At 44.0% G+C, this 20,768-nt stretch overlaps 1 protein-coding gene across 3 annotated transcripts in view; it reads right to left on the reverse strand.

Moving 5' to 3' along the window:
• The window catches only part of UMAD1 (UBAP1-MVB12-associated (UMA) domain containing 1), a 108,580-nt gene that overhangs the window by 32,045 nt on the left and 55,767 nt on the right, over positions 1-20,768 (reverse strand). For all 3 annotated transcript variants that reach the window (XM_074986207.1, XM_074986209.1, XM_074986208.1), the window contains one exon: positions 2,693-2,778. In XM_074986207.1, coding sequence (XP_074842308.1) covers positions 2,693-2,778 — 86 coding nt within the window. The remainder of the gene's footprint in view (positions 1-2,692; positions 2,779-20,768) is intronic.

Here is a 20,768-nt window from a genome sequence, read left to right on the forward strand (position 1 = left end):
AGGTTCATCTTCCTGTTTATCTGTAATCACAACGGCTACATGTAAACAAGAAGCCTCTATCGATAGAAGTCACTGTTGGAAGGGATTTCCCAGCAAAACTTCTGTTGATAGATTGTGTCTACACATAAAAGTGGATCAAATGAGCAATCTGCTCTAACAACAGAGAGTGGCCACACTGCCCAGCCCCCTCTCGACAGAACAGCCAACCAGAAGCTCTGCAGACAGGGCTGTCTGGTGAGCTGGAAGCCCTGTCTATAGAGAAAAGGGCCCCAGAGCATCTACATGGCTGTTCTGTCAACAAGAAACTGTCAAGAGAGGCATTATACATGAGCACAGAGAGGTATAACGCTAGGGGCAGATGTTTTGGGTTTTGTTGACAACTGTCGACAAAACACATTTTGCAGGTAGACGCAGCATGGTTTTTCCCTACAAAAGCCCAGCTTTGCCAGGAAATGCCTCTTGTGTAGATGTAGCCAAATAGTTTTGCTTCTCTTGCAACACCTAGTTTAACTCACTATAATCACACCTTAAACAAAGACTGCAAATGGCTGGCTAAATACAGAAGCAGCTTCCCCTCCCTTGGTGTTCACACCTCCAGATCAACTGCTGGTAGTAAGCCTCACCCTTGCTGACTGAGCTAACCTTGTTATCCCCACCCTTGGTCTGGCTTATTTATACCTGGCCCTGCAGATTTCCAAGACCAGCATCTGAAGAAGTGAGTCTGTGCTTACCAAAGCTCATGCTCAAAACTTTTCTGTTAGTCTATAAGGTGCCACAGGACCCTTCGTTGCTATAATCACACCAACATATTTACAACTCGTACCATACCACTGCCACAGAACTCTCTTTGAAAGTTCCTGAAAGGTTCCCTTTCAAAATCAATACTGGATTGTATGCTGCACATAATACCATAGCGTTAGTTATATCTCTGGTTAATTATGAGCAGCAGCATTCTTTTTAAGCTAGAAGATAGTTAAGGGCTTACGGTTTATGCCCGATGACAGAAGATATGAGTATGTTACAGCACTTCTCTATAGAGCTCATTTGTTCACCTTAAGCAGTTATGATGCTCAGGCTTTTAATTCTGGATGTCCGTGATTCAATTCTTGATGTATTAGCTAATGAGCCAAATGACACAATTTCATTTTCTGCAGCTGACAAAGTTACTGGGAAAATCTTATGATCACTTATCTCTATGTTGATAAGACTTCAAATCTGATTGAAAAAAGTGGCTATACCAATTTTCAAACTGTTAATCTCAAGTAAATTTAAACAAAAAATTGTTACTTGTATGATTTGCAAAGTATCAGACAACAAAATATTCTCCCTTTGAAAAGTGGAGTCTACACTCACAATGATGAGTGTGTCATAACTTACTACAGATTGCCTGGAGAAGCTGACCTTCAGGCCACAGTTTACCTAGTCAGGAGCTCCTGGTTTGCAGTCAGCATCCAGTGCCTTAGCCTCAATCTTGCAGGCACAGGAAAGTCGAACCAGGGCACTGACTATGTAGGAACTGTCCACTCTTTCCAGTCAGACAAACAAAATCAATTTTTTCGGGTGCTCGACCTATCTTTCTGTCCGTTTTAAATAACTTTTTCAGCACCATCTTCTGTAACTTCTAGGAGGCAATTTGCTCACTCATCCCTTTTCACATCTTATCCTACCACACCATGGGCTCTGCGTTTCCCCAGAATGATCCTCACTGCCATCTTAGATGGACCCTAAGGTACATTCAGGATCACTCACCACTGCTGGACATCTGCTCGCTACTGTCAGAGTGATGCTGTAGAATTCCTCGTGGATTCACTTGTACCTCAAGTTCATGGGCTCCTTCAAAGGCTGAATCTACTATATATTCCTAAAGATCACTAGCACCATTGCCTCTATTAGTTACTGAGAATTCAATTCCTTTAGGGCAAGGATACCAGATGCTTCTTTTAAGTGAGTGAAGAGAAACCAAGATGAATTTTGGTATCCTAGCAGAAAACACCTTCTCCTTGGCTTTCATGTGATTTGGAAGACAGAGAATGCTAAAAAGCTTTGAAGTCACATGCCTGCTGGTATAGAATTAAGGGAGTTCTCGCCAAATCTGTTCACAGGACAGTGGTTCCATGTGCGGAAGTACCCTTACACAGGATGTTGGAGAAAAGAGTTTTGCTCTTAAAATTAAGGAAGAATTTTCTTCTTTGGTGTCAGGAAAGAGGATGGTTCAATGGCTAGGGTGCTAATCTGGAAATTGAGAGCCTCAGGTACAATTCTCTCCACCAGCATTTCGTATGAAGATAGGATTAATTAGTTTTGTCTGTGCCTCAGCTCTCCAGCTGTAAAATTGAAATATTACTATTTTCTAACTCCTTTGTGAAGATAAAAACATTAAAAATATTAAGAGGCACTCAGACGCTATGCTAATGCAGGTTATAGATGAATCTTAGATTGATAGAGAATGGTTTGAACGCAATGGCACTATTACAGTTGTGTTTCTGTACTATACTGATTTTTCTTTGGCTCTGAACAGGACCTCTGTTTATTTAGACTAAAAAATTCCATTACATCTAGGTACCTGTCTGCACAGCCAGAGCAAAAGTGTACTGTTTAATAGGCACAGGAATCTCTGGAATAGCAGCAGTTTATTCAAAATCTGCTAAGAAATATCACCAAACACACTCAAGGAAATGTGCGTCTCTCTTACCTGAACAGGTTGATTGCATGTAGGTTCTGTCTCAGGAAATGTGTTTTTATCGTTAGATGGTCTTCTTTGTTCATCAACTGTATCACCTACCAAAGGAAAAAAAGAAATTTATTTTAGTGTAAGGTTTTCCATTTTCCACACTAGTAAATCAATTTCTAGAGTGCTAATGTCAAATTATATGATTCACTGTAGAAGGGAGAATGAAGTCTACATATAATATACAATTTCCACATTTACATTTTCCACTTCAGAATCAGGGAGAAGAAGCATACACCTGCACTTTGGAAATCAGTCCACATAGTCATTAGGGTTATGTCTACACTTGCCCCATTCTTTGAAGGGGGCATGGTAACTAGGCTGATGAGAGTTTACTAATGAAGCGCTGCGATGAATATGCAGCACTTCATTAGGCTAATTCTCCCCGGAAGCAACATCGAAGTGCCAGCATGCCGTGAAGTTGCAGGCATTTCAAAGTGCCTGAGCTACTTCCAAATGCCTTCACTTCCCAGCACTTTGAAGTTTGACATGTCTGCACTTCGAAGTTTGATACTTCGAAGTTGCTGCGTGGGAGAATTAGCCTAATCAAGTGCTGCGTGTTCACCTCAGCACTTCATTAGTAAACCCCCATCAGCTCGATTACCATGCCCCCTTCGAAGTATGGGGCAAGTGTAGACAGAGCCTAGTAGTAGTAAGACCCAAACTTTGAAAAAATCTAGAAAGCTTGTTTCAGACTTTTGGGAATATTCCAGAAGAGCCATTCTGAAAAAGGCAGAAAATGCCTTTAAAAGCAGCAGCAGCAGCAAAATGGGGGTCTGGAGGTTAAGCCCATAACGGTCTCAGTCAAAAGCATGTAACAAGACCACTTCTTCAAGATCATGTGGCAGATGCCAGAGCTGTAGTAGGCAAAAATATAGTGAATTTCTAAAGACTATGAACTTGAATTGATCTTAAGAAGTAAAATCACAAATAATAATTTTAACAAATTTAATGGGCCCTTACCAAAAATACAGTCCAGTTTTGTCAAGTTCATAGTCATAGGATTTTAAAAATGGTAAATTTCACATTGTCAGCTATTTAAATCTAAAATTTTACTGTATTTTAATTGTAGGTGTTCTGACCCAAAAAAGAGTTGTGGGGGTAGGGTTACAAATTTATTTTGGGTGGGTTGTGGTACTTCTGCCATCCATAATCCAACATGATTTTAGTTGGCTGGACAATCACTTTTCATAGGTGTGGCCAAGTTTCCAAGGGTCCCATAAAGTTTGTTTACAGCTACCATTCCTGGCTATCAGTGTTCTACTATTTAGCTCTCATTTACCCATAAATGTCTTCTCAGAGCCTGGTAAGCAGTGGAAGTGGTAGTAACTCTGTTAGACAATATTTACCTCCCATAAGCTGCGTCTACACGTGCACGCTACTTCGAAGTAGCGGCACCAACTTCGAAATAGCGCCCGTCGCGTCTACACACGTCGGGCACTATTTCGAAGTTAACTTCGACGTTAGGCGGCGAGACGTCGAAGTCGCTAACCTCATGAGGAGATAGGAATAGCGCCCTACTTCGACGTTCAACGTCGAAGTAGGGACCGTGTAGACGATCCGCGTCCCGCAACGTCGAAATTGCTGGGTCCTCCATGGCGGCCATCAGCTGGGGGGTTGAGAGATGCTCTCTCTCCAGCCCCTGCGGGGCTCTATGGTCACCGTGGGCAGCAGCCCTTAGCCCAGGGCTTCTGGCTGCTTCTGCGGCAGCTGGGGATCTATGCTGCAGGCACAGGGTCTGCAACCAGTTGTCAGCTCTGTGTATCTTGTGTTGTTTAGTGCAACTGTGTCTGGGAGGGGCCCTTTAAGGGAGTGGCTGGCTGTTGAGTCCGCCCTGTGACCCTGTCTGCAGCTGTGCCTGGCATCCCTATTTCGATGTGTGCTACTTTGACGTGTAGACGTTCCCTCGCTGCGCCTATTTCGATGTTGGGCTGAGCAACGTCGAAGTTGAACATCGACGTTGCCGGCCCTGGAGGACGTGTAGACGTTATTCATCGAAATAGACTATTTCGATGTTGGCTGCACGTGTAGACGTAGCCATAGTCTGGCAAATTCTCTCATTCAGCCCTGGGTCTGGTCCCAAGTGTGTCTGACTAGAAAGGTTCAACCTGTATTACTAGCAGCAATAACTTCAGCCCACTGGTTGTAGATCTGATGTCCCTTACTATCTTGCTACCATACACATAGGCCGTGTCTACACTAGCCAAAAACTTCGAAATGGCCATGCAAATGGCCATTTCAAAGTTTACTAATGAAGCTCTGAAATATATATTAGCATGTGGGCGGCCGCGGCACTTCAAAATTGACATGGCTCACTTCCATGTGGCTCATCCAGACGGGGCTCCTTTTCGAAAGGAACCCGGGAACTTCGAAATCCCCTTATTCCTATCTGCTCATAGGAATAAGGGGACTTCGAAGTAGCTGGGATCCTTTTGAAAAGGAGCCCCATCTGGACGAGCCGCGTCAATTTCGAAGTGCCACAGCCGCCCGCATGCTAATGAGGCGCTGAATATGGATTTCAGCACATCATTAATAAACTTCGAAATGGCCATTTGCATGGCCATTTCAAAGTTTTTGGCTAGTGTAGACGTAGCCATAGTGTTTCCCGATAAAGTTATATTACACCTTCTCCTGGAATTCATTCTTAAAGTCAGCAGTGAGTTTTACTGTTATGCTCACCTTCTAACCCAACTCTTTAAAATAGGCAACTGAATTATCTGGATGTTCAGCATTCAATATTTTGTTTGTTTTCAATCTCATTCTCACGACTTTAGGAAAGCTATTTACCTGTTGGATAATCTCCAAAATGGAAAAGCAATTTCAAAGGCACCTATTAAATGAACAGACTAAGCATTAATATAACCTAGGATCCATGTTATTGTCGTTACCACCTGAGCATCAGAGATCATTCTTCTAGGAGCATTTTCTGATTCTTGGGCAGTACGACCTGAGGCATGTGTTGCAGAAACATGTAAGACTGTCATGTGGATTTCCCCATACACCATTAGGTCTCATCAGCTGGACCTTCCATCTGCCTAGAAAATCCTCTTTGGACAAAAGACACCCCAGGCAGCACTTTAAAGTAACTTCTCTTCAAAGGGCTCTGCTTCCTACAACAGCCCATTATTTCTACCTTTTTCCATAGCATGGGAGAGAAGGACACATGAGGACTATATCTCACTGGCAATATTTTAAATAGATCTCTGGCTCCCTCCTCAACTTTGACAAAGGTTGGCACTGTTTAGGCCTCTCTACTATCTCTCATTTTGCTTTGGCAGTATCTCACAGAAGAAAGGAAGGGCTGAGATATGGAGCTCGTCCCCACAAAACAAAACACCTTAACACCACCAGAAAGACCCACTTTGCTTTCTTGAATCCAGGTAAAAAAGTTGGTGGGACTCAATGCTTTACTTCTACTGTCTTCCAGTAGAAAAAATTACAACAACATAGTATTATCTACGAGCAGTTTTCCCTTACTTTTTAGTGTTACCATTTTATGATTTATCTAATTTCTTTAAATTCAATATTCTTTGAAATGAGAGAGCCATATAGTCCTATCTTAGTTTACAAGGTACAGAAGCTATTTATTTAAAAAAAAAATTATCTTCATTCAACACTATGGCTATGGCCACACTTGGCAAAAACTTTGAAATGGCCATACTAATGGCCAAATCGAAGAACAGTAATGAGGCACTAAAACTGAATATTCAGTGCCTCATTAGCATTAGCACACTTCTAGCCGCAGCACTTCAAAAGCTGAGAGGAATAAGGGGATTTCAAAATCTGCGGGGTCCTTTTGAAAAGGACCCCTGTGTAGCCGTGCCGATTAGCATGTGTTCGAAAGCAGCACTTTCGAAGTGCCGTGGCCAGAAGCATGCTAATGCTAGTGAGGTGCTGAATATTCAATTTAGCACCTCATTAGTATTCTTCGATTTGGCCATTAGCATGGCCATTTAGAAGTTTTGGCCAAGTATGGCCACAGCCTATATCTCACCACTAGACAACTTCTACAAAGTTCAACAGCACAGATTTTTTGCTTTTTTAACAGAAGTGTTTTCTAGGTAATGAGGAATTTAAATGAAAGACAAATCTACTGATTAAGCCACAAGATTTTTATGTAGGGTCTATTCCACAGACCCTATATTTTTGTACATTATAAGCAACTGAGACAGCATGGACTTCACCGGGTTTGCACTAACTTAATTTAATACTAATGTACTAATACTAATGCACGTGTGAGGCCAAGTTTCCAATGGTCCCATAAAGTTTGCTTAGGAGCCACCAGTAGTAAGGAGAAAGAAAAAACAGCAAAATGGAACAGCAATGCATTTAAAGGAAAGACATACTAAGGGAGGGGAAGTTCATTTTATTTATTAAGCACACAGGCTACGTCAACGCTACAGTGGTCTTTCGAAAAGAAGAACTTCTGGAAGAGATCTCCTAGAAGACTGTCTTTCAAAGGACCGTATCCACACATAAAAAGCAGAATGAAAGAGTGATCCACTCTTTTGAACTAGCCTGTCCACACAGCTCCGGGCGCTCCTTCGAAAGAACAGGTCAAGAAATGCTGCAGACAGGGTCACATGGCTGGAAAGCCCTTCTGGGAGCACCTACCACGCACTCCCTTAAAGGGCCCCTCTCAAAAAACCCCTCCCTACACCTGCTGCTGAAGCCTGCCAAACTGTTTACAGTGAGGCTGAGAAGGTGCCCAGTTCTGACCCTTGCCTCTGAGAGCCATGGACCCACAGCAGCTGCTGACCAGAGGATCACCCTGACTCGTCTGCTGGCCATCCCGCTGGCAGCCATCTTCTGCCTCCTGCGCTGCTGGAGACCCGGGCCTAGGGGCCCTTACCCACCCCTGCCCCTGATGAGCTTCTTCCGGGCCATCCGGTGCATGTGAACCTACCCCACAAGCTCCAACTGGTGGGACCAGGTGGTCCTGGCCAAGTGGGATGATGCGCACTGGCTGCAGAACCTCTGAATGATGAAAGACACCTTCACAGAGCTCTGCAGCTGGCTCTCCCCAGTCTTCTGACACCAAGACATCCAGATGTGGCCAGCTCTCTTAGTGAAGAAGCTGTAGGCCATCACTGTATGGAAGTTCGCCAGCCCAGACAGCTACCGCTCCATTGGGCAGCAGTTCGGGGTGAGCAATGGGCCATCATCCTTGAGATAAGGCATGCTCTGATCGCTGGCCCAGCATGGGAAAGGGAGGGAGACTGCCAGGAAAAGGGGACCTTTGGGGTTGGAGGTGCAAAAGGGTAGGGTAGGGGGGCAGAGAAGCCCAGCCCTGGGGGTCCTAGACGCCCCACCCCTACACAGGCCCCTACCCTGTCAAGTGCCACTTCAAGGCAAGATTTAGCTGCCTCATAACGTGCCTTGATGTTGGAGTGGAGAACATCCCCCCCAGTTGCAGGGGCCTGCTGTACCCTCCACAACCTCATCAAGGCCAGGGAGGAGATCCTTCTCCACAGCTGGATGGCCGAGGCCAGCCCTGGATAAGAGCAGCCCATTGTGGCCCCCAATCACCAGGTTCACTGCAACAGGCTCTGCATCTGGGAAGCCCTCCAAGAGGCTTTTGCTCATGGGCCAGACTGACCCTCACTGAGCACCCCCGCAGGCCCCTCCCGCTCATCCACCCCTCACCACTCCCCCCACAATAACAGGGGACACAGTGGTGTTGCAACTAATAAACTTTATTGAAAACTAGGAACTGTAGAAAAATAAAACTGTGCATTTAACTCTATGCATTGGTGAATGGGGGTAACTACATACACCGGGGTACTTAGGATGGGGGCATCTCAACCTGGAGGGGGGGCTTGAGGCAGGGGTGGAAGACACTATTCCAGGGAGAAGGTGGAGGGCCGCAAGCCCCAGTGGCCATGGGAGACTCTCATACCCCCAGGTTCAGGGTCCCTCTCAGGGCTGGTATGGGGCTAGAAGCACTGGGAGGTAGAGGTGAGTGGGATAGCGGGCTTGGCCTCAGTGGTGGGGTGAGGAGGCTGCCTCGGTGGGGCCAACCCTGGCCATGATCCAGGCTGCGAGCTCCTGTAGGGCTGCAGGGCAGAGGCTGGGCGGCAGCTGGGTGGTGAGGGCCTTGGGAGCATTGTGGGGGAGGGGCATCAGCTTGGTAAAGGCCATGCACACAGTGTGCAGCATGCCCACCACCTCTGTCTACATCTCCTGCTGCCAGGCCACGTTGGCCCCGTCCAGCACCAGCCGCCACTCCACCAGGGTGTTCTGGTGGCGGAGGGCAGCTGTGTAGATGGCAGCCTTATCCTTCCACCTGCAGCGATGTGCCCAGTCCCCAGGTCAGGTAGTCCAGCCCTTTCAGCCACTGCTCCCAGATTTGGTGGCCTGGCAGCCTGGATGGGGCTAGCCAGCCCCAGGTGTGTGCTGGGTCTCTCCCAGCCCTTGGATGGTGCAGCTGTACAGGTTGGAAGAGGAGAGAGAGATGGCACACCAGTCCTGCAGCCTGGCCCTAGTTGCTGTGCCCCCGTCCCACATGGGCAGCTGCCCCCACCCCGGGCTGAGGTATGGGGATGTCCCAAGGATGTCCCTGTAGCAGTGGCACGTGTACTCTGCACACAGTGGCCCATGCTGCATATGGCCTCTGCGATCCCTTGGGGGTGATGCTGGCCACTGCGGGCTCCCCCACCTTGCACCGGAGAACAGGCTAGTGGGCAAGGGGGGTCATCCAGGGCAAGGGGGGTCCTGCTTGGGTGGCGGGTGAGCTGGGTGCAGCCTGGCCCTTCTCTCCCTCTCCCAAAACACACATGCAACTCACAGCACTGTCCATGGGGGTGGGTGCTGGGTGTCACCTGTGGGTGTGCCAGCATGCTGGGTGCACACTCCTGGGTGGGACGTCTAGGGTTGGGCTGTCCTCTGTGTGCCTGGGCTGCTCAGGCCATGGCAGGGATGGGTGCTCCTCCCACCCTAGGGTATGTGACAGGCCGCGCATTTACCGGAGACCTCTTGAAGAGGTCGCGGGATGTCTGGCTCAAAGTGGCATGGCTGGAGGGTGCTGAGGGCACCTCAATGTTGAGTGTCCCATCTGAGGACTTATTCCTAGATGGGACCTCCATCTCTGAGCCTGGGTCTGGTATGCTGGCCTGGCTGGATGGTCTGAGCTGGTCTCCATCCAGACCCGGCTCCCTCTCCAGTGTGGAAGAACTCTCCTAGGCTGCTGTGTTCTCCAGGGCATGGGGTGGGGAGCTGTCTTCTCTGGCAAGGGGCCTGTGTAGCTCCCTGCAGTATGGATGGGTGGGTGGCTAGTGCCTGTCCCGACTGCTTGGCGCTGTCCCGGGCCCAGATGTAGCCATTTTGTAATTTTTTAACTATGCAGAGTACCTGGTTGGCAATCCAGGCAAGGTGGCCAAGCTGCAGGCCAGCTGGGTGTAAGCAGGTGCATTCTGCTGGTGACCCGCAGTGTCATGGAGGACCTACTTGTCTTGACAGAGCCCCAGGCAGTCCTGGAGCTCTGGCTCAGTTCAGGAGGGGGCACTCTGTTTCATGCCTCAGGTGGGCTCCTGGGACCCCTCCAAAGGGCCCCTGGAGGGCCCCTGGGAGTCACAGGGTTGCTGGCTGCTAGCCATGTCCTTGGTCCAGCTTTGATGGGTGAGTGTGAGGGTTGGAAGTCAGCAGCCTATGTTCTCACAGCCTCCACACTGTTTCCTGACATGTGGTTTCTTCATTTCTGCTGCTTCAAGAGCAGCCCGAGGTAGAGACCACAGAGCCCCAGTGGTGGTGGTAGTGGTGTCACTCTGCTCCAGCTCGCCAGTGCGATGGAGGACCCCTCTTTCGAAAGAAGGGCCTGCAGAGCATCTGCACTCTTCTGAAAGAATTTTTTTTTTTTTTAAAGAAGGCACTCTTCCTGATCCAGGAGTGGACGAGTGCTTCCAGAAGAAGAGCAACTGGCTTTCAAATTACTTTAGAAAGAGCAGCATTTTGTGTGTCAACACGCTGTGTGTTATTCTGGAAAAGGGCTGGATTTTCCAAAAGAATTTGCAAGTGTAGACACGTCCCACCCCACCACCAGACAAGAAAACCTAAAGTAGTGGTTCTCAATCCTTTACTCAATCAAGGCCTTTCTGGGACCCTCCTTTTAGCAATAAGGAAAGGAAAGGACAGTAGCACTCATCTGACACTTGCTTTTTGTTCCCTATGTTGACTCAGGTGCCGAAAAAAAAATTAAAAGGAAAAAAAAAAGAGGGAAGTGTAAGTTTTATAAAACAGTGTACAAAATATTAGAAAGAACATGGGCTAATGAAATTAAGAAGGGATAAAATTTAATGTCAGCTAGCTATTTAGATACCCTAGCTAGGTCTTCTTTTGAAATTCTCACTGACCACTTGTACGTCAACTCCAATAAGACGTTGGGGTGACTTTGCACCACCACTACAAGGTTATACTTACACACACTCTTATATGATTTATCAAGTGTGCTAGTGTTAATAGATTAATATCATATTCAGATAAAATTGCTTAACTTTCTCCTTGTTAATTTTAACTAATCTAAACACAATGATATATCTGGAAGTATCAGAAGAATATACAATAGCATTATTCAATCAAACTGAGTAATGAAAGTGAGGAATGAATCTTCTAAACAGTTAGGCAATATTTTATACAAAACTATACAAACACTTGCTCCACAGTAATTCTCAACTGCAATTTGAAAAGCACTCTCTTACCCTCCATCTACCTCTCCATGCACACCCCACTAGAAAAATAAAATCAGCTTTAGAAAAAACAATTTTAAAACTGATACAATATAGCCTGTAAACCAAATCTAATGTCCATATTTCCCAATCAAGAATTACTAATAATGGCAGACCAAGAGATAATTTTGTGCCTTTCTACCTACTACTTAATACCATCTCTGTCAAGAGCCGCCTCTTTCAAAACCATAGCATTTCAGAGGCAAATTTAGACATCTCAGTTTCTAAATGGAACTCCTGTGTCGAACCCATTACAGTATTTGGATTCTACCATGACTTTCTTGTGGGAATATCAGTGGCATTCCAAGCTTGGAACACTAAGGAAAAGAAGATTCCTTTACTCAACATAATATGCAAAATAATCTATTTTCTTCCTCCCCCATAATAATCTCCTGAAAACTCCCGTATGTCTGAAATGTTACACAGTAGCATGAAACCATTATACAATGACAATACATGAAATACGGAATTCAGAACCATAGAGAGTTTTATTAGACAAAGAGGGGGCACAAACTTTCCACAGTATCATAAATCAATCATTCAATAAATAATGCACACTACCCTTGGTCTTCACAATAAAATTAACAGTAATAAAGCACCTTCTAATTTTAGTGAGCTGATCTACTTTAATTTTGGTTATGAAATAATAGGAAAAATTAGCTAGTTCTTCACACAAATTAAATGTGTCTACGACCCAGCCTCAGAAACAGCGAAAACAACATCCAAAACCAACAGAATAGCTAATCTTTGGATCAGATTTCTTACTTGTGTGACCAGCTTCACACAACAAAAGATTAAGTGCTACATTTTTAAAGAGCAAATAGGTCAAAATGTGGATTAACTGAGATCAGTGTTATATTCCGATTACTTTTGTGTCTTAAAATGGTTTAGCATTTCTACGAACATTACTTTAAGGCCAATTTTGCACAGAAGATTAAGCTAGGGAACTCCTGATTTACTTTTGCCATCTATATAAATAATACAGAAATAGATGTTATAATCTAAGTATTTTTAAATTAACGCATTAATTAATTTAAAAATTAATTAATTAAATTAACTTTTAGAAATAATTGATTAGCAGAATTAGAATTAATTAGTAGAATTATGAAAACCCGATAGGTTTTAATATTTCTCACCTTGATACATAAAAACTTGCTAACAACTAGTGGTCTATTCTTTTTCATTTTCTTGTTATTCTTGGAACTAGAACAGTATGACTTCCTCAGAAAACAGCACTGACCTTGTCTGCTCATCATTATAATGGAAATCATCCAAAGACAGGAACAAACAGGTACTATTTAAACAGAATCAAGGGAAAATTACAATAATTCCTCTGCAACTAAACAATCGCCATAGACAATGCATAATTAAGGCAGAAAATGAAGCTGAATGATCACAATCTTCCATTTAGAAGGCTAGTACACTAAAATATCCATATTTATGTAAAATATGGGCACATTTCCAGCTGTGTCTTCTAAGCAAATATGAAACAAAAACAGCACTGAATATGAGCTGCATTTATTTCAGAGCTTTAGCAGTGGAGTTCACTCTCACACACACACACGAACTCCATTGCTAAAGCTCTATATAAAAGTTTATATATTTAAAGCTAAATACAAGGACTGTATAGATCAGTAGTTCTCAACCAGGGATATATGTACCCCTAGGGGTAAGCAGAGCTCTTCCACAGGTACATTAACCTGATGTTTCTCTACCTTTTTATGAATAAAAAATTGAATTTCTATTATGTTCATCTAATTTTTTCAATTTATCCTTTTTGTGCAATCATAAGTATGATGGCAAGTGAATTACCTATAGGCAATTTCTTCCAACCAACCAGTTACAATTAAGTTGTTTAAACAAATGGTGTTGCAATGGTAGGAAAATAATATTGTGTTTGAAAATTGTAGGTACTGCAGATACTAATTTTTTTTTTTTGAAAAAGGGATACTTTATAAGAAATGGTTGAGAAACACTGGTATAGGTAAGCACAAAAACATACAACAACGTTACTACCATCAAAAGCTTTATTACTTTCATCATTTGTGGACAAAATGAAAAGCTACCGCAACTGCACATCATCCAATACTTAATTACAGTGAAGTATGACAACCACAAGGAGCCTGACTAGAGCCAGTTGGAAACTGTCTGATAGAATTCTTTCTGTCAGACAACGTCAATTCATCAAAATCAAAATATACTGCTGGAATGTGCTGATTTCAATTAAACTTGTGATGGAACCCTGCCTAATTTCCTGCCAGTTCACTCACACTACTTTCAAAAGACAGATACAAGATTTCCAAGCAACTGGCTTGTCAGCAGCATGTTCTGCTGGAAGTGTGACAATCCATTCTGCTTAGATGCATGGGATCCTCCAGTGACCCAGCTCCCAGGCTGTTTAGCAGAATATCTGGTGGGCTATTGGAGAGTCCCAGTTCCTCTGCAAACCACTTGGCAGGTTGAGCTCCCAGAGCTTTCAGGCTGCTGGCTGCATCATAGTCTACTTGACAAACTACTACGGAGACAAGGCTCCCAGGCTCCATAGCTCTTCAACAGACTGGGCCTACCAGTGGTTCCAGTCCACCAAGGTCTGCAGCTCCTCAACAGCCCAAGCTAGGGCTCCCATTCTCCCTAGCAGCCTGCCTCATGTAAAGCCACTGGGCAGGTTCCCTGGCTGCCTCTGCTCTTCCCTCTCAAGAACGCTCAGTTCCCAAGAAGACCAGCTGGCAGGATGCTATGGAGCTCTGCCAACCACATCCAAGGGCTGCTTAGCAGCCTGACTGGCCAGCTTCACAGTCTTCCAGGTTACCCAGCTCCCTGGCAGCCCCAAAAGGAATCCAAAAGATAACAGATTTGATTCTCCCAAAAGTTAGTAGGTCCAATTTAAAAACAAACAACTTTTCATCACAATGTGGTAGAAATGTTTTTTTTCTTCAAAATACAAATCTTTTCACAAGATAAAGATTGTTTCTCTGTAATCTCTGCATGAGATCTCCTGGAAAAAAAATGACCTTCTATATATTTAAATTAGGCCTGATCTTAATTGCAACAATTTCAAAGTTTGATTTTATATCAGATCAATTAAACCAACACAACACTGTATATGGACAATCTTAAAGTCCACTAAGCTTTTGTTTACATTGCTTTAATTTTACGGGCACAAACTAAACAGGACACTACCAGTTTTTAGATTATGTTTAACAATACCAGGATTTGCACTGATTAAACAAACACATTTTTAAGGAGAATTTTGCTACCACAAGATACAACAATTTATTTCATCATTCTTTCAAAAAAGTAAAAGATTGTGTGTTTTCACAGTTTAGCCACATGAAATATGATCCTGGTTTGCATATGAGATTGCTATATACCAGATCAAAGGATCTTGTGTAATGAAGCACAATACAAAACAATCTCATGCCATATATCACATCAGGAATTAATAATGTGGATCTGTAATTTGTAACCAAAACCAATGTTGACAGACAATTAACTTGCATATAACTGAATGAGAGAGGAACTGCATGATATCACTTAGTGTTTCATTACTTCAAATGAGTGCATTGGAAGAAACATTCAGACCATTATCTACTTGATATTTAACTTTAAGTCGAAATGCACGAGAGATTTGGATTTCCAGTTTATTCTTTAAATGCAAGGAACAATTGACCAGTATTAAATTTTGGTCATTCATTTGGGTCCAAAGTAGTATTTTCTCTCTGCCATGTCCTGTGGGATACATAACATTGTTCACATCCTTTTCCAAGTCACTAATAGCATTAAAGCTGCAGAGATGGTAGTACAGAGACCTCAGACTGTGAATGAATTTTAATACATTCAAATCATGTTGACTATTTCTTTTATTTTTCCTTCTTTCCTATAAACACGTCGAAAGATTAAGCACTCAAAGCCACTGATTTCAGTTCCTCAATCTCAAACCTTAGTTTAAGATTTTTCTCTCATTTCATTTTCTCTGCCAAGATGCTGTACGACAGTATCATAAACACATTCCTTAGTCGTTATCTTAAACAGTAATTTAATTTATTAGACATTCAAAACAAATCAAGTTTAAAACTATTTGTGGTTTATTTTGGATGTCACTGGACTGCCACTGTTTTAATCACATCTCTAATGTTACAAAATGAAAGTACACTAACAGAATCCGTATTACAATGGTATTTTTGATAAACAATTAAAGCTGCACTACCAAGTAAAACAGCTAACTTTGGAGAAGTGCTTCTAGCCAATTTTTACATGAGTTTAAAAGAGCAACATTTCTGTTATACTGTTCACATTACCACGTGCAGCAGTTGTCTTCTCTTCATTGACAGAAAAATTCTTAAGATTTCTCAGACCTAAGAGTCCTGCATCCAAAACCTGAAGATTATTCCATAAACCTTTGAATTCTCATGTTCTTAGTCATCCTCCTGATATCAAGAGCCTGTAATATATGTAGTCAAAACCACAATCGCTACCCCACAGACGGATCACTGAAAGGGTCAATTATTTGCACTTTAAGAGAGAACATTAATTTGGGAGGAAAAAAAAAACATGTTATTTCAGGATTTCCAGAGGCCTATTGTAAGGGTTACTATATGCCAAGTGTTTCTATTAAAAATCCACCATTGTGCTTGATCAAAGGAATCAGTTTACATGAGAGTACCATAAATTTTGGGTCTCTGTGAAGATGACAACAAAAGATAAGAAAGAAAAGGGAAATGCCTTGCAGTATAAAGAGGAGTGCTATAAAAAGGTATCTATATAGGTAGAAACAGAGTATCTTACAAGAGTATCTGCAGAGTGAACACCTTTTAGAAGTAAGACCAAAAGGAGTAAGCATGCCATACACATCTTCCTCCTGCATTCTGAACTTAGTACGCAGCTGGAAAAGGATAGTCAAATAGGCCAAAAACTGCCATCCAATCATATCTCTTTAGAAGCCATTGATTCCTGGGTCCTGGCCAGCGCTCCCTTTAAGATGAGCACTTGGTCAGCCACCCAGGAGATGTTCAAAAGCGTGCACAAGGACACAGATCACCTTGCCTTTCAGGCAGGACACAAATGTCTGTCAGACCAGGTACACCACCTTGAACTCCTGGATGTCAATAATTAAGAGGTAAGTTGTGCTACATCCAGCAATCTTGGGTGTCAAGTTCATCCAGGTGGGCTCCCTAGATCAGATCTGATGTGCCTGAGACCAGGGAGTGATGGTGATGGGGACAAAAAGCGCACTCTACGCAGCACTGACTTGAGGTCGAGCCACCAGTTCAGGGAACACTCATCATGGCTACCAGTGAGTGCAGACCAAAAATCAAAGCTCAGTAGCTATACTGGGGAGACTGGTTCCCATGTTCGAGGGGTGGAGACCAGCGTCAGGGTGAATGACGCTGTAGAGACTGGTAACACAAGGTGGAGTTATCCCACACTTCTGGCAACTGGGGCTGATGTCTTGATGTGGATCAATGATAGGATTGATGCCATTTGACCTAATATGAGCAGCACTGACCCCCACATGGGAGAATAACATCTCAATGGCTGCAGGGGAAGAGTCTGGGCAACCAGTAGTGTGCTTGTGACCTCTGAGAGGTTGCTTGTCCAGTGACCTGCAGTGCTCCCCGCATCCCGAGGGGTCTTAATGGCTAGCTTGCTTTCTCAGGGAGCCTTAGCCTGGTCCTGCAGCACCGGACATGTCATAGGAACAGGTGGAGACCCGGGCTCTCTCTAAACCTAGTTCTGGGATGAGCATGGTGCAGGCAAAATGGTCGTTCCTTTACCATTCTCCAGAGTAAGTGACAGATGTTTAAGAGGGCTAGGAGTCCCAGCCACAGAGACGTTCTTGTGCTACTCCAGAGAATGTTGGAGAACAGGCTCAATGTCAGCAAGCGTTTCTTAACCTTCTTCTTTGGCACCAGCAAACCCTGCTGAGAGAAGACAGATGCTAGCAGTGCACTGTGATTAGAGGCCAAAGTACTTTGTGTAGTCTTAATGGGCAGCTTGGAAGCTGGGTGGAGAGCTAACTCCATCAAGAGAGCCCCAGGGTGAATGTTCCTCTCCTTCTGGGAGTAAAGCCAAGATTCTTACAAGACCTGGCAAGGCTCCTTGATGTGTGATTCTCCCAAGCATTTAATACAGCTATCATGGGGGTCCCTCACAGGCATAGGCCTGACACAGGTCAAGCAGAGCTTAACTTGGGAGCTTGGGGTATGCCCCACTTGGAACAAAATACCTGCTAGGATCTTAACTATCAGCCAACTATGCTATTTAACAACTACTTAACACTAACAACAATCAAACAAAGGCACAAAGTCTAATGGAAGAAAATGCTAGCTCTTAATAAGCAAGAGAGGTGCTCAGACTGACCACCATGATGAGTGGTAAGAAGGAACTGAGAGGACATGAGGGGCAGCATCTGATATACCACACCATAGCCGTGTCTACACGTGCACGCTACTTCGAAGTAGCGGCACTAACTTCAAAATAGTGCCCATCACGGCTACACGTGTCGGGTGCTATTTCGAAGTTAACATCGACGTTAGGCGGCGAGATGTCGAAGCCGCTAACCCCATGAGGGGATGGGAATAGCGCCCTACTTCGACGTTCAACGTCGAAGTAGGAACCGTGTAGTTGTTGCGCATCCCGCAACATCGAAATTGCGGGGTCTGCCATGGCGGCCATCAGCTGAGGGGTTGAGAGACGCTCTCTCTCCAGCCCCTGCGGGGCTCTATGGTCATCGTGTGCAGCAGCCCTTAGCCCAGGGCTTCTGGCTGCTGCTGCCGCAGCTGGGGATCCATGCTGCATGCACGGGGTCTGCAACCAGTTGTCGGCTCTGTGGATCTTGTGTTGTTTAGTGCAACTGTGTCTGGGAGGGGCCCTTTAAGGGAGCGGCTTGCTGTTGAGTCCACCCTGTGACCCTGTCTGCAGCTGTGCCTGGCACCCTTATTTCGATGTGTGCTACTTTGGCGTGTAGACGTTCCCTCGCTGCGCCTATTTCGATGTGGTGCTGCGCAACGTCGAAGTTGAACATCGACGTTGCCGGCCCTGGAGGGACGTGTAGACATTATTCATCAAAATAGGCTATTTCGATGTCGCTACATCGAAATAAGCTACTTCGAAGTAGGCTTCACGTGTAGACGTAGCCCATGAGTGCAGCATCCTAGAAGGTGCTACATCTGGCCCTATGAGTACTGCTAAGGCAAAAATCTCTGATGACTATTCATGTGGGCACACCCATACCTAGAATGGAATCACCATGAGCAAGCATTCAAAGGAGAACCATAGAAAACAGCATGCTTACACTGTTTCAGAATCAGAATACTAACAGAGAGACAGCCATGTAAGTCTGTATTCTAACAAAACAAACCAGTAGTCATCTAGCACTTTAAAAACTAACACAATAATTTATTAGGTGATGAGCTTTCATGGGACAGACCCACTTCTTCAGATCTATAGCATTTCCAGTACAGACTGACAGTTATATAAAGCAGCAGAAATGTAGCACTTTGAAGACTAACAAAATTATTTATTCAATGATGAGCTTTCGTGGGACAGACCCACTTCTTCAGATCAATTTCATTTCCAATACAGACTGACATTTATACGTACAGAGGACCAAAAAAAAAAATGCAATAAAAATGGACAATCAAATAGGGTAGAAGGAAGGGGATGAGACGTGGGGGGATGTTAATTGTCCTGTCTGAGATAATTACGAGCATCAAAGGAAGGAAAGCAGTCCTTGTAAAAGTAACAGAGAGAAAGCGGCGCTAGTCTACATACTATCAAAACAAAAAAGCCATCAAGTAGCACTTTAAAGGCTAACAAAATAATTCATTAGGTGAACTTTCATGGGACAGACCCACTTCTTCAGACCATAGCCATACCAAAACAGACTCAATATTTAAGGCACAGAGACCCAAAACCAGTAATCAAGGTGGACAAATCAGAAAAAAAAATTATCAAGGTGAGCAAATAAAAGAGTAGGGGGCAGAGGGTGGGGAGGGGGAGTCAAGAATTAGATTAAGCCAAGCATGCAAACGAGCCCCTATAGTGACTCTGAAAATTACAATCTTAGTTCAAACCATGCGTTAATGTGTCGAATTTGAATATGAAAGAGAGTTCAGCAGCCTCTCTTTGAAGGGTGTTGTGAAAATTTCTCTTCAGTAACACACACACTCTTAAGTCATTAACAGAATGGCCCACTCCATTAAAATGCGGACTAACAGGTTTGTGGTTCAGGTGTATTTTTATGTCTGTTTGTGCCCATTAACTCTTTGTCTGAGAGAGTTTGAAGTCTGTCCAATATACAAAGCATCTGGGCATTGTTGGCACATGATGGCATATATGATGTTAATTGAGAAACATAAGAATGTGCCCGTGATTCTGTGACTAACCTGGTTAGGTCCAGTAATGGTATCTCCAGAAATGATATGTGGACAAAGCTGGCAGTGGGCTTTGTTGCAAGGAAAAGTCCCAGGACTGGTGTTCCTGTGGTATAGACCGTGGCTGCCAAAAGAGCCAAGAATAGATCACCACTGGTCATCACCTACAGCCCCCAACTCAAACCACTGCAATGAATTATTAAAGACATACAACCTTTCCTTAATCAGGATGTCACACTCCAGTAGGCCCTAGGTGACAGGCCTGTTCTCTCCTACAGACAACCTCCCAACCTTATGAGGAGTCTCACCAACAGCCACGGTCTATACCACAGGAACACCAGTCCTGGGACCTTTCCTTCCAACAAAGGCCGCTGCCAGCTTTGTCCACATATCTTTTCTGGAGATACCATCACTGGACCTAACCAGGTTACTCACAAAATCACTGGCACATTCTCATGTTCCTTACATGCCATCATGTGCCAACAGATTAGAGCATAAGATTTCTGAGTTAGAGTACATATTCAAATTCAACACATTAACATGTGGTATAAACAGAGACATCAACTACCTCACGCATCACAAGGACTGCTTCCCCTCCTTTGATGCTCATAATTATCCCAGACAGGACAATTAACCACCCCCTACCTCTCACCCCCCTTCCTTCTATCCTATTGAATTTGTCAGTTTTTATTGAATTATTTTTTTCTTTTTGGTCCTCGGTACTTACATATGTCAGTGTGTATTGGAAATGAAATTGATCTGAAGAAGTGGGTCTGTCCCACGAAAGCTCAATCACCAGATAAATCATTTTGTTAGTCTTTAAAATGCTACATTTCTGCTGCTTTGTTTTGTTGGAGTACATACTAACACAGCTACCTCTCTGTTACTGTTGACAGTTATATAGTTCAAGTTCAAGAAATACAACAAGTTCAGAAGTATCTATCA

This window comes from Carettochelys insculpta, chromosome 2 (genome assembly GCF_033958435.1).
Source record: "Carettochelys insculpta isolate YL-2023 chromosome 2, ASM3395843v1, whole genome shotgun sequence".
Classification (NCBI taxonomy): domain Eukaryota; kingdom Metazoa; phylum Chordata; order Testudines; family Carettochelyidae; genus Carettochelys; species Carettochelys insculpta.